The sequence below is a fragment of the Delphinus delphis genome, chromosome 3 (genome assembly GCF_949987515.2).
Source record: "Delphinus delphis chromosome 3, mDelDel1.2, whole genome shotgun sequence".
NCBI classification, from domain to species: domain Eukaryota; kingdom Metazoa; phylum Chordata; class Mammalia; order Artiodactyla; family Delphinidae; genus Delphinus; species Delphinus delphis.
The window spans coordinates 47,576,021-47,589,173 of NC_082685.1; the positions used below are offsets into that span (position 1 = coordinate 47,576,021).

At 51.3% G+C, this 13,153-nt stretch overlaps 1 protein-coding gene across 1 annotated transcript in view; it reads right to left on the reverse strand.

Moving 5' to 3' along the window:
* PPARGC1B (PPARG coactivator 1 beta) overlaps nucleotides 1–13,153 on the reverse strand; it is a 105,687-nt gene that overhangs the window by 17,496 nt on the left and 75,038 nt on the right. Inside the window, exons 2-3 of the mRNA XM_060008546.1 lie at nucleotides 9,072–9,245; nucleotides 2,143–2,358 (exon numbers count right to left, since the gene is read on the reverse strand). Coding sequence (XP_059864529.1) covers nucleotides 2,143–2,358; nucleotides 9,072–9,245 — 390 coding nt within the window. The remainder of the gene's footprint in view (nucleotides 1–2,142; nucleotides 2,359–9,071; nucleotides 9,246–13,153) is intronic.

The following is a 13,153-nucleotide window of genomic DNA, read 5'->3' on the forward strand; positions in this document are numbered from 1 at the left end:
TCCCAGCCTTGAGGAAGAGGGAAAGGACTGGGAAAAACCAGCCTTGGTTTCTCCAAGGTAGGGGGTATGTGTGTGTGTGGGGGGGGGGTGTCTCTGTGTGTGTGTCTGTGTCTGTGTGTGTATAAAACAGGGGCAGGTAGACTAAATGATTGGGTCTTTTTTGACTCAGGGGTCCCTCTAAGAATATGAGAGAAGCTACTGACCTCAGAAAAACATATATGTAGAGGTCCACGGGTCCCCATTAGTCCAGAGGCAGACTCTCTGGGACCCATGTCTCCAGGTTAAGAACCGGGTGTCTGTATAAATTCTCAGGGCCTTTCTAGAACTCTGTTGGTATGCGGGTTGTCTCAATGGTGAACCTGTTTCCTGTGTGCCTAGCCCAGTGCCTGAAACAAAAGTGCCGTCTAAGGCATGAGAGGGAACAACCGGTGACCAGCAAGGGTCACTCTCTACCTCTTCCAGGGTGGTCCCTCTCCAGAGTCCCATACAGAATTCCTCTTGTTCCATGACCACCACCACCGGTTGTGCTGGGACTATCACTCGGATAGCACTTTTTGAGACACTTCTTTGTACCAGGCACTGTTCTAAGTTCTTTATATGTATAAATCTGCTGGACTCCTCCCAACCGCCTTTGAGATAAGCACTATTATTAACCCCACCTTACAGACCAGGAAGCTGGGTCAGAGAGAGGCTAGGTGCCTAAGGGACACATAAGCGTTCATTGGTGGGGCTGGGAATCAAACCCAGGAGGTCTGATTCTAGTCTGAAAGGAAGCACAACACTTATCAGCAGAAGCCACAATGTGGGACCGAACATATGCTTGTATCCGGCACACATAAGTGCTTACTAAATATTTCACACTGCTTTGGGGAACTTGCGGGCAGCGGGCAAGAGGGCAAGGGGTCCTGGACCAGGAGTCAGAGTACCTGAGCTCTGGTCCTTGCTGGCGCACCAACTTGCTGTGTGACCCTGGGAGAGGCCCTCCCCTCGCTGGGCCTCAATTTCCCCAGAGTCGCACTTTACAGTCACCAAGGGCCTGTCTGGCTCTAACTCTTCACGACCAAAGACCCCTTCCACCTCCACCAGGCTCCGATTTTCCAGCTAAGTCTCGCCAGCCCCTAGGAGCTACAGTGTCAGGGTGAGGAGCCCAAGACAGATGAGCTATTCTTCACAAGCCAGGACAGCTGGCTTTCTGGCACCCTAAGCCCGAGTCAAGGGCAACTGCTTTCAGCAACTTCTGAGGTCCGGAACCCTTTGGAATCTGAAAAAGCTGAGACCTTCTCCCTAGAAACCTGCAATGCCATGTGTACGTTTCTACATTCCACGGACACTCAGGTAGCAGTTAACTTTTGCTGGTGGAAGTACGAACCGGTCCAACCTCTTTGGAGGGCCAACTGGAAGTATTTGTCTAAACTGAAAAACCACATAGCCTACGACCAAGGAATTCCTTTTCTAGGAATGTATCCACTTACAGATGGCCAAGGCCAGTAACAGGACACAGACTGAAGCAATGGAGCAATAAAGAAGTTGAAACAATGTACATATCTGCCAACCAGGGAACTGGTTGAAGAAGTATGGTGCATCCTTATGAAGGAACACTATGCAGCCAACAAAAAGGATAAAACAGAGATACCTCCGCTCATTTGAAAGAGTTCCCAAGACACACAATTCACCTGAGAAAAGCAAGGTGCAGGGCAGTATATAATGGAGGCTTCCTTTTGTAGTTAAAAAGAAAAGTGGAAGAGGAAAGTCACACAACAGATCAGTAACCATGGTTACTTCTAAGGTAGGAAAAAACAATTATGAGATGGGTAAGGAGGTTGTGCTTTTAACTATCCATACTTCCTGCCTGAATTTTTACTGTGCGTGTAGCATAATGTTTAGGAAAATGTTTACATTTAATTTCAAGGGTTTAACACACACTTAGCGTCAATCCATGAAATCCCAAAGGGCCTACAGTGTTGCAGGCGAAGCCCAGGGAGGCCTCCCATGGCCAGTCCAGGCTGCTGCCCTGAACCTCTGCCAGAGATGCACGGAGACCCCTGCAGGGGCTGGAGCTGGTTTTCCAGCACCCACCACCTCTACCACCAGACACCACATCTCAAGCCACCACCATCGTTTCAGTTGGAAACAGATTCTCACCAGCGAGAGCTCATCCACTTCAGGGGCTGAGGCTGGGGCCCTCTCCAGGGAGGGGCTTGGGGGCGCAGATGAGGGGACAGGCGAAGCAGAAGCGCAGGAGGGTGCGTCTCCGTCATCCAGGGCTGGGAAGGCGGCCAGATGCACAACATCTTCGGGGATGTCATCCAGGGTTTTGGTGAGCGCTGCCAGGAGGGCCTCATTCTCACTGTCGATTATCTGCAGTGAGCAGAGGCAGAGAGGGGACACGGTTAGTCAACGCCTTGGGCTCAGCGACTTTGTGTAGAAATCTGCTCTGTACACACAGCTGCACTACCATCGCCCTCCCGCCAAATCCACTCAGATCCTCTCAGTTTGCTGGGACGGCAGATGCCCGAGAAATGTGCTATGGACTCCAAGAATCAAAGAAGTTTACGAGAAGGCAGCAGGTGGAAATGGAAAGGGGCCTGGCCTAGGAGCCCCAGTCTGGACTCTGCTGCTCATCAGCATGTGACCCCAGGCCCAGGGCTGTCCACGTGAGGGACGCCCGTCCCCTCCTCTAAGGACAGCCGCTTCACACCACGGCCTCCTGCGTCCAAACCCCTGGACAGGGCCCTGAGGCTGCTCTATGCCAATGGTAGCCCCAGGTCAGTCTCTCTGACCCTGGGGCCCAGGCAGGTGGTAGAAAGGCTGGAAGCTTCAAGGTTCAACCGTGACAGTGAAAGCAGAGCAATAGGGAAACAGCTACCATCCCCTGTGGGTTCCGGGGGCCTGCTGCCTCCTTCACGCATGGAGGGGCAGTCAGTGCAGTGGCTAGGAGCCTGGGCTCTGGAACTGGGGCTGAATCCCAGATCTCACGTTTATCAGCTGTAATCTACTTCATAAGGTTATTGTCAAGGGCTGAGTTAACATATGTAATATGCTTAGAAAACAGTGCCTGGCACCTAACAAGCACTCATTACTACTACTACCACCACCACTACCACTACCACTACCACTACCACTACCACCACCACCACTACCACTACCACTACCACTACTACCACCACTACCACTACCACTACCACCACTACTACTACTACCACTACCACTACCACTACTACCACTACCACTACCACCACTACCACTACTACTACTACTACTACCACTACCACTACTACCACTACTACTACTACTACTATGATTCCTGCTATGATGATGATGATGATGATGATGATGAAGATGGGGATGGTAATGTTGGTTGTGGTGGTGGTGGTGATGATGATGTTGGTGGTGGCAATGATGATGCTGGTGGTGGCGATGATGGTGGTGGTGGTGAGGATGGTGGTGGTGATGATGGTGATGTTGGTGGTGATGATGGTGATGTTGGTGGTGGTGGTGGTGGTGGTGATGGTGATGGTGGTGGTGGTGGTGGGGATGATGATAATGATGGCGGCAGTGGGCAATTCCTCCCCTCCTCTTCCCACCCCCCCCCCCGGCTTCTCCCAGCACATATGTACTGAATGGCTACTCTGTGCCTGGTGTTGTCTGGGCACTGGTGACACAGCATCCCAAGACTGATACAGCCCCTGTCCTCATGGAGTTTACCCTCCAGTGGAGAAAAGAATTAAACAAGGAAACAAAATCAGATCATTTCAGAGAGTGAGACAGCCTGGGAAAAAAATAAAAGGAAGCTGTGATGGAGAATAAGAAGGTGGTGAAGATTCATAGGCTATTTACAGTGGTCAGAGAAGGCTGTTTTAAGCAGCTAATACTGAAACTTAGGCTTGAAAGATGAGAAGGAACCAGCCAGGCAAAGAGCTGAGGAAAGAAGATTCCAGGCAGAGAGAAAACCTAGTGCCAAGGCCAGGGACAAAGAATTTGGCTAACGAGAGGAATAGAGAGGCTTTGTAAATACTGCCTCAGGTAAACCCCACAATAACCTCTGCGGGGAAGGATACTATTCCCATCACCATTTTGCATTTGAGGAAACTGAGACTCATAGAGGTCGACCGATGTGTCCTGGGCACGTTGCATTCATCCACACAGCAAATCCAGGGCAGAGGCAGGGCCTACACTGAGCACAGCACACACACATGAACCAAGAAGCTTCCTTCCCCGATGTCTCAGACATAACACGAGGGTCAGCGTGCGCACTCCCACCCCCCCGGCCCTGGGGCACAGAGATCACACTGCTATCAGGTGAGGCACCGAGCACCTCGTTCAGTAACCCCCGGCTGCTGGGCCTGTTCTGGCAGGAGGCAGTTCTGTCACATGATGCCTTCCCCAGCACTCTTTCCCATCCCAGGTCAGGATGTTTATCCTTTCTTCAGGAAGTTCATTCGAAATACGCCTGTCGTGACGGCCTTTTGGCTGCATGAAATCTGTTCCAGGCCTTGCAGCCGGAGCAGCAGCTGAGTAATTCGAAGGGGGGAAATGGGGAGAAGAGAAAAAATGTGTTTGTGATTTTGGAACAGAGCTAAGAATAAAAGAAAAGGTCAAGAGGTTTTGGCTGAGCCTGACCTGGGCCCCGGGGATGGGAGTCCAAGGGCAGATCCAGGCCCAAGAACTCTGGGTCGGGAATGCAATCGGGCTCAAGTGGCAGCCTCTCACCCCCATCCTCAGGCCAGAATCCCAACCCTGTGTTCCCAGAGCAATCTGCCCAGCCTGATGCGGAGTTAAGATCTTGGGAGCTGGGGCTCAAGGACCACTCTTGGGGCTGACCATGGCAGCAGCTCTGCCACTGACAGGGTGATCCTGGGCAAGTCATTTCCCTCTTCTAAGCCTTGCTGATTTCTGGTCAACGGGAAGACAGGATCCCTGGTTGGCTTCCCTCCAAAGGCTACTTGGAAGGCCAGTTTGGAGGCAGTGACACAAGGGCTCTGTGCAATGTTCCTGGGTCTAGCTCAGTGCCTGGGGCATGGGAGGCTCCAGGCAGATTTGCTGAATGGAAGAATAAGTGAACCAAACAATGAACTCTGACCACTGGGGAGACACTGAGATTAGTGTCTCAAAAAACAGATTCTAGAGGGAAGTTATTCAGAAATGATGTCATCAGCACTGGATGGAATGAGGGTTCCCTCTTTCACAGGGAGAGAAGCATGGCCCAGAGATATTCCGAATTACCACAACTATCAGAGCTGGAAGGACCTTCAGGGATCACGTAGTGACCAGGGATGTCAAACATGCAGCCTGCGTGCTACTGTCCCCATCCCTCCCCCCCACCCTGCCCTTCCACCTTTCTGACCACAACCCTCCAGGCAACACTGCTGATACGTCTCAGTTGGAACTCATGAGGAAGCCTATTTGCCATTCTTTTGGGGTTGGGGGGAATGAAGGTCCAGGAAAGAGACATGCCAAGGTCACACAGCAAGTCAGGAGGGGCTGGGGAGGATGGTCAAGGACTCACTAGGTGCCAGGCATGGTACTGAAAGGAATGCCAGATGGCAGAGACCCCAAGGAGCCCCAACAGCTTGAGTAAAAACAAAATGACTGACAGAAGGTCTCCCCGCCCTCTCCTCAGCCCTCCCTGGGCTGCTCCAGCTCTGGAACAGCCAGACAGGGCTGGGGGTCCTGACCCTGTCTGGGAAGAAAGTCCACTAGTGCTCTCGGCATCTTGCCATCAGCACCCTAGGATAATACATCACAGGGAGCCGCCCCTCTCCTCTTCCAGCCCGTTAGCTCAGCTCTCCCGGCTCCGCTTAGAAACAAAGTGCAAATTAATGGAGAGTTAATCAGCTGAGGAAGGGATATTAATAGACTTGCTCCACCCCCAACCTTCCTGAGCTCTCTTAGGCTGAAGGAAAAGGAACCTGCAAGAAACCTGAGGGAGAACGCTTCATTCTGGGTGCCTAGAGGAGCTTGAAGGAAGGACACAGGACAGAATTTAGGCTATCGGGGCCGGAAGAACACTCAGAGATCATCTGCCGTTCCAGGGCTTAACTGGGGTGCAGGAAACCCCGGAAATCAGCTTCCCTTCCTTTTTTCTGGGGGTGGGTCCACAGATGTCATCAGGGTCTAACGGGACCCAGGGACTCTCTCCCTACAACAGAGTAAGAATCACTGATCTGATCCATGCTCGTTCCTCATTTCTCACCTGGGGAAACTTAGGCCCAACAGTGAGGAGCTACTAGCCCAAGGCCACGTAGCACACGGTGATAGAACCAAACACCTGCTTCCTCCAAAAATACTTACTAAGTTTAGCCTATTGTGACCCTGGCCCTAGGACTCTGGGCACACAGAAACGGAAGGCACTGTCCCTGCCCCCAAGCAGTTGTCAACTCTTGTAAGGGTAGCTGTTCTCCACTCTGTCTGTTTCCATAGTGATGGTACCACCTGACTTGTGAGAACACGGCTCTGACACAAGGCAGCATGGCTCTATGACTGCTACTGGTCAGATAAGGACGCTGTCCCAGTTAGTGGCAGAGGGGTATTAGAACCTCTTGTCCCTGCATCCCAGCTCAAGGACTCTGGAATGGGTCGTGTCTGGTCCTTGGCAGGAAGGAAACTATTACAATCAGTTTCTTCATTCAACACATATGATTGAGTCTTTTCAATGCACAAGGGCCCCACAGAAGAACAAAACTCTGTTTGTCCTCAAGGAGCTCGAAGCCTGAAGGTCACAGGCATGCACGTACACAGGATGGGAGCCCAGAGAGGAAGTCACTGACCACCTGCCTTAGGAGGGGCTAACATGACAGCTGGGTGTCAAAGGATTTATTCATATGATAAATATTTTTTAAGCCCCAAGAAAGTGCCGGGCTCCATGCAGAGCCCTGGGGATATAACAGTGCACAACGCTGTATCAGCCCCCAAGCTCAGGGGGTTTATGATGGGGGAGGGGGGCAGGGAGGAATCAGGCACTAATCACATAATCACCGCAGAGGCGCACAGAGGCGCACCCGGTGTGTATGGGTGCAGCAGAGGTGGAGTGCGGGCCATGAAGGGGAGAGGGGCTGGGTGGGCAGAGTTCTGCCTCATTAACCATCTGTGAAGATTCTCCTGCCTTCCTTGCTGTGCTAAGAGCCCAAGGGCCATACCAAGGCTGACTTGTGTCTGAGACCATTTCATGCACATAGTAGGACCTTGGCAGGAGCTTACTAGTGGGTCTGGCCAGTCTCTGAGTAGGTGAGGCCTGTACCGTCTAGGTGGGGATGGTCTCCCCGCAGCATGTAAACCCCTCTCACTCATCAGCTCTCCATAACCTGAAAGCATTTCCTGGAAGTTGGCCCCCTCTGAGGGAGGAGGTAGCACAGCGTAGTTAACCCCATTGTTGTGAGAAAGAATGGACATCCTGGGAAAGAGCCAGAATTAGAGCCCAGCCCTGCTGATCGTCATAGGGTTGGCAAAGAGGTTATACAACAGCGAGGGGTTTGGGGTCCTGTGTTAGAGGCTACACTCTGACCCTTCCTAACTGTATGGTCTTGGGCAAGTTACTTAACCTCTCTGAGCGTCACTTTCCTCACCTGTAAAATGGGTTACTAATAGTTTTTCTACGGACAGGTTAGAATAATCTTGGGAAAAATCCAACTCCTTAACATGGCCCGGAAGAGCCTGCATGATCTGGCCCCTCCTAGCCCACCTCCACCCCCCAACTACTTCCTGGCACCTTCCCCTTAGCTACCGCTCCAGCCCTTCGGGTCCCAACACAGCGAGCTTTCCTGCTTCCTAGCTCTGTGATCATCACTCGTCATGTGGCTCCTCCTCCTCCTTCAGCCGAAGCATCTGTCCTCGGAAGGGCCTTTCCTGACCACCCAGCCTTTAGATGCTCTTCTCATCCCAGGTTTATTCCTACTGTGCCCATGTCACAAGTGACCTCTGTTGGTTTATGTATTACCTGATCTAGGGTCAGTCTTCCCTCTAGACCACAGAGTCCACTGTTGAACACAGTGTCTGACACATACAGGGAGCTCCATAAACACTTCTAGAAGGAATGCTACAATCTGTCAGGAGTACTATTTGAGATGGTGCTCTTGGCACACTGACTTGGCACATGGTCTGTTATTATTATGGTTGTCGCTATTATTATTATATTGCCAGACATCATCATCGTCATCATCCTGCCAGACAGACACAGGGAGCTATGGCTTCTTCCCCCAATCTTTATAGGGGAGCATATTTCAAGGAAAGAATAATGAGTCCAAATGTACCCATCACCCAGCTTCAACGTGGCCAATCATATTTCACTTATTACCCTCCATGCCGTGCACCCACACCCACAAACGCAAATGCATGTAGGGATTGCTTTATTCTGATGCAAATCCCAGACATCACATTACCCCATGTTCGAGGCCTTCTTAAAGGAAATGTGCCTCCAAAGCTGAGAACAGAGGCAGATGCATAGATATGCACTGCGGTTCTTGGCACTGCCTCTTTTTAAAGAACCTCTAGGCTCCGATTGAAAAATGGAGATAACTATACTCCTGTGTGTGAGTTGTTAAGAAAATTAAGCGAGTTAATATACACAAACAGGGACAGTCTCATTCCCATTATGGCGTCAGCATGGTTATAAAGCTCTGGCTCAGGAGACAGGCAAACTGGGTTTAAATCTAGTTCAGCGACCGACAAGGTAAATCACCCTAGGCCCGTGACTAAACTTCTTCAAGCCTCAGTTTCCTCATCTGTAAAATGGGGGAATCATCTCACCTGCTTCACAGGGTGGGAGTGAGAGTTCACTGTGACCATACAGGGAAGGGAGGCCTTGGAACCTGCTCTGGCTCACAGAGGGCCTCGGTTCTGACTGGGGGCATAGAGAGAGCAGCTCTTCCGAGCCCTCACTTCCCAGGGGCAATAACACAGCCTGGCAAGGGGGCAAGAGCTGCCCAAGATCCAGTGTAGACCCGGGACGAGAGACAGGGTCCCAAGAGCTCTGGTGGATGAGACTTCTTTGCATGAGCAAGTGTAGAAGAAGATGGCTCGGGGCAGAGCCGGGCTTTCAGGGGGAGAGAGAGGTAGCGAGGTTCCAGAGGGCATACCTGGAAGAGCTCCGGATCGTCGGGGCTGTACTGGCTGGGTTCGGTCTCGGAGTTCTCCGGGCGCCACTGCAGCTCCTCAAAGCAGGTGGCCGAGTCGAAGTCGCTGGCGTCCAGCTGGGAGAGGTCTAGCTCCGGAAAGTCAGCGCAGAGTTGCTCCTCCCCAGATCCCCCGCCCTGAGGAGACAGGAAGGAAGGAGGCGGGTCAGAGCTGAGTTTGGTTAGACCCCAGCAGGGACCCTTTACTCAGGATGCTGCCAGTCTGAACCTGTGGCTGCCTTTGTCCGAGGCCTGATTTTGCCAAGCGACCAAGAAATGTAAAGCAGCATCCTCTTGCAACTGTCGAACCTACCATGAGCTAAGTCAGGCCCTGGCAGTACAAATCCCCCTTCCTGCTGCTCCGTCCCCACCTCCTCTGCACTCCTATACACCCCTCAAAGCCCTGCCCGCATAGCACCTCTATTCTCTTACCAGAAATATTTTGTTGAAAACTTTATTACAACCTATAAATAGAGATCTATTCCTTTATACAACTGCTTCCACCTGAAAGGGGATTTGCGGAAGGCAACAACCCCTCTATATGAATAATGAAACAACAAAAAGCAATAATAACAAGAGATGACATCATTGAATGATTGCTGTGTTTTGGAAGAACACTCACCAATGTTCCCAGGAATATTTGTAATGTCTAAAGTGTGGAAGACCGCCCATCAGTAGACAATAGGTAAGTAAAGCTATTATCACCTATATCATAAAACAGTGCTGTTGAAAAGAATGAGGCCGTTATGCATGTTCTCCATGGCATGTTAAATAAAATACTAAACTGCAGAATATCAGCAAGTAAGATATTACCCCACATGTGTAAAGAGAATGGGACAGACTCAAGCTACACATTTCTCACGATAATACGTATGAGAATACTGTGCCAGTACACAGGAAAAGGTCTAGAAGGCCATAAACCCACCTGCCAGTGGTGGGTGGGGTAGAAGGGAGTCATGGAGGACCTGGTAACAGTACCGACCGAACTGATGCTTCTCAGAGGGTGGTCCCAGGACCGGCAGGGGCAGAACCACCTGGGAACCTATAAGAAATAATGCAGATTCTCAGGCCTAACCCCAGACCTGTGGACTCAGAAGGTAGTCACCTTCTCACCCTGGTCTCCCAAGTTTAACAGTTACCAACAGAAGGGCTGCCTTGCAGGTGCAGAAACAGCCTGAGTGGGGAGGCTAACACAGAAACAGGACACCACAGGCACTGGGGTCTGGCAGACCTGAACCATAATCCCCATTCACCAGCTGTGATGCCTTAGGCAAGTCCCTTCACCTCTCTGAAGCTCAACTGTCTCATCTGTAAAATGGAACAACTGTCTCATACAGTTAATATTAAAGGAGGCAGTGCCGTAGCCTGGCTTGGTAAGTTGCTCAATAAATGGTAGCGAGCAGTAATGACAACAAATTTTTAAAAATAATAAGAACAACAGAGTTTCATGGCAGGCAGAGGAGGGTGGAACCTCTTTAGAGAACAGAGACAGGCTTGTGTGACACTTAAGAGAAATAGGTTTTATCCAGACCTTTTCCTTAATTGTTCCCACTTACTAGGCCTCATAAATTATGAATAAATGTATATTATTAGCTCAACTTGACACAGGAAAAAGGCTTTTATCCGAATTTGGGTCAAATGTCTTAATTGGCATTTTGCAAGAATCCTGCACACACAGGCAGCACCGGGGCTGGGTTCTCCCAAGCGGTCAGTCCCTGCTCTCAGGCCAGGCAGCACGGTGCCCAGAGAGTATGTCTCCAGGGACATCCCTGACCACGCCTGCCCTCCATCTGCCCGGTCTTTCTCCAATCCACTTGTGTTCAACATCCATGAATATTAAGTCCTGCGTCACTCCAGTGAGGATTCTCAGCCCCCTCCTGGGGCTGCGAATCTTCCCCTGCCCAGTTGGACTATGGGGGTACAGTGGTCTTGCCTGTTCTAGACGGATGATTGGTTTGTTTCTAGTTTTTGGCTGTGATGAACAAGCCTATAATACGTGTGTACAAGTCTTTGTGTGGACCTATGTTTTTATTTCCCTTGGGTGAATCTCTAGGAGTGGAATTGCTGGGTCATATGGTAAGCGTATGTGTGACTTGATTAAAAACTACAAAATTGGGCTTCCCTGGTGGCGCAGTGGTTGAGAGTCCGCCTGCCAATGCAGGGGACGCGGGTTCGTGCCTCGGTCCGGGAAGATCCCACATGCTGCGGAGCGGCTGGGCCCGTGAGCCATGGCCGCTGAGCCTGCGCGTCCGGAGCCTGTGCTCCGCAAGGGGAGAGGCCACAACAGTGAGAGACTCGCGTACCACAAAAAAAAAACAAACTACAAAATTGCTCTCCAAAGTGGTGGTGCCGTTGCACACTCCCACCAGCCGTATGAGTTTCTATTGTTCCACGCCCTCAACAGTACTCGGTGTTGTTAGTATTTAAATTTGAGGCGTGCATGATAGCGGGGGCCTACAAGCATTTATTAAGTGCTACCGTGAGTCAGGCACTGTGATGTTTAAGACTCAGTTCTTTCCTTCATTTGTTGACATCTCAGTGGGGGAAGAAAACACATAAATATTTCATTACAGATTGTGCTAGTGCCACAAAAGAAACAAACCAGGTGCACTGACGGAGGACAAGAGAAGGAGGGGACTCTACTTAGACGGGGTGACAAAAGGCTTCCTGGAGGAGCTGACGTCTGGTTTGAGACCTGAAGGAGGAGGCAGGCAGTGGAAAATGTGGAGAAGCAGCTTCCAGGCAGAGAGGACCCAGCAAAGTCAAAGATCCAGGTGGGGACCAAGCCTAGAGAATGGGGTACTGACCAAAGGCCAGTGAGGCTGCAGCTCAGCCCTGGAGTAGGGGGAGGGAGAGGATGCCTTCAGAGAGGCGGGTGGAGGCCGGATCAGGTAGGGATTGAAGGGATTTGGGTTTTGCGCCAAGTGTGATGGGGGTGGGAAGCAGGCAGATGGGTTAGGCTGGTGTAACATCCAGGAGAGGAGCAGGTGGTGGGGCTGGGAGGACAGCACTGAGGGCCTGTGGAGCAGGAGGGAAGGCCAAAAGTCGACAGACAAGGATGCTAGGCAGCTAGGGCCTCCCTGGCCAGCAAAGCCCCAGCTATAAGCTCTCTGGGGAGCTCTCTCTATATGTTCTAGAACCAGCCCGTGCTAGTAACTCAGAGCAGCCACCTCTACAGGACTTGCTTTTTGAGTTTTAGAAACAGCTTTTAAATCAGAGTTCCAGAATCCCAGACCAGCCAGGAACCAGCAGCCCTGAGAGGCTGTCCATGCAAGTCTCTGTGGACAATTCGGGAGACCGATGCGCCTTCAAGAACTAGTTATGGAGATGTGTGCACAGTGCACGTGCGTGCAAGGAATTTAGACTCAACTTCTAGCCCTTCACAGACACAGGTTGGTCTACCTACTTCACTTTGCACCTATGGAAACTGAGGCCCAAGGAGGATAATGGATTTGCTCAAGGTTATCCAATGAGTGTCCTTCCCATGAAAGCCATGCCACCTCCTTTACAAAATGCCCATCAAGTGGCCATGACTACTGCACTTAATGATTACCCAGAGCAGCTTGACATACTCAAAGTGTACCCAGGGCATAAAAATAAAGAAACCTCGGGCTTCCCTGGTGGCGCGGTGGTTGAGAGTCCGCCTGCCGATGCAGGTGACACGGGTTCGTGCCCCAGTCCGGGAAGATCCCACATGAGCGGCTAGACCCGTGAGCCATGGCTGCTGAGTCTGCGCGTCCAGAGCCTGCGCTCCGCAACGGGAGAGGCCACAGCAGTGAGAGGCCCGCGTACCGCAAAAAAAAAACAAAAAAACAAAAAAAGAAACCTCAGCTTCAAGGCCTTGTCAATTACGGCTGAGGCCACTCTCCAGCTAAAAACCATTAAGCATTGCATTAATAGTGATTTCTCTGGCCCTCTCCATATTTAGAGAGGCTTTTGAAGCGGTGCCTCGGGTGACCCAGCTCTCTTTTGAAAGGTCTGACTTGAGGCCTTCCTGTTCTGTACTGGGCAGCCCCAGCAGGACCCACCCATGGAATGGGAGGTAG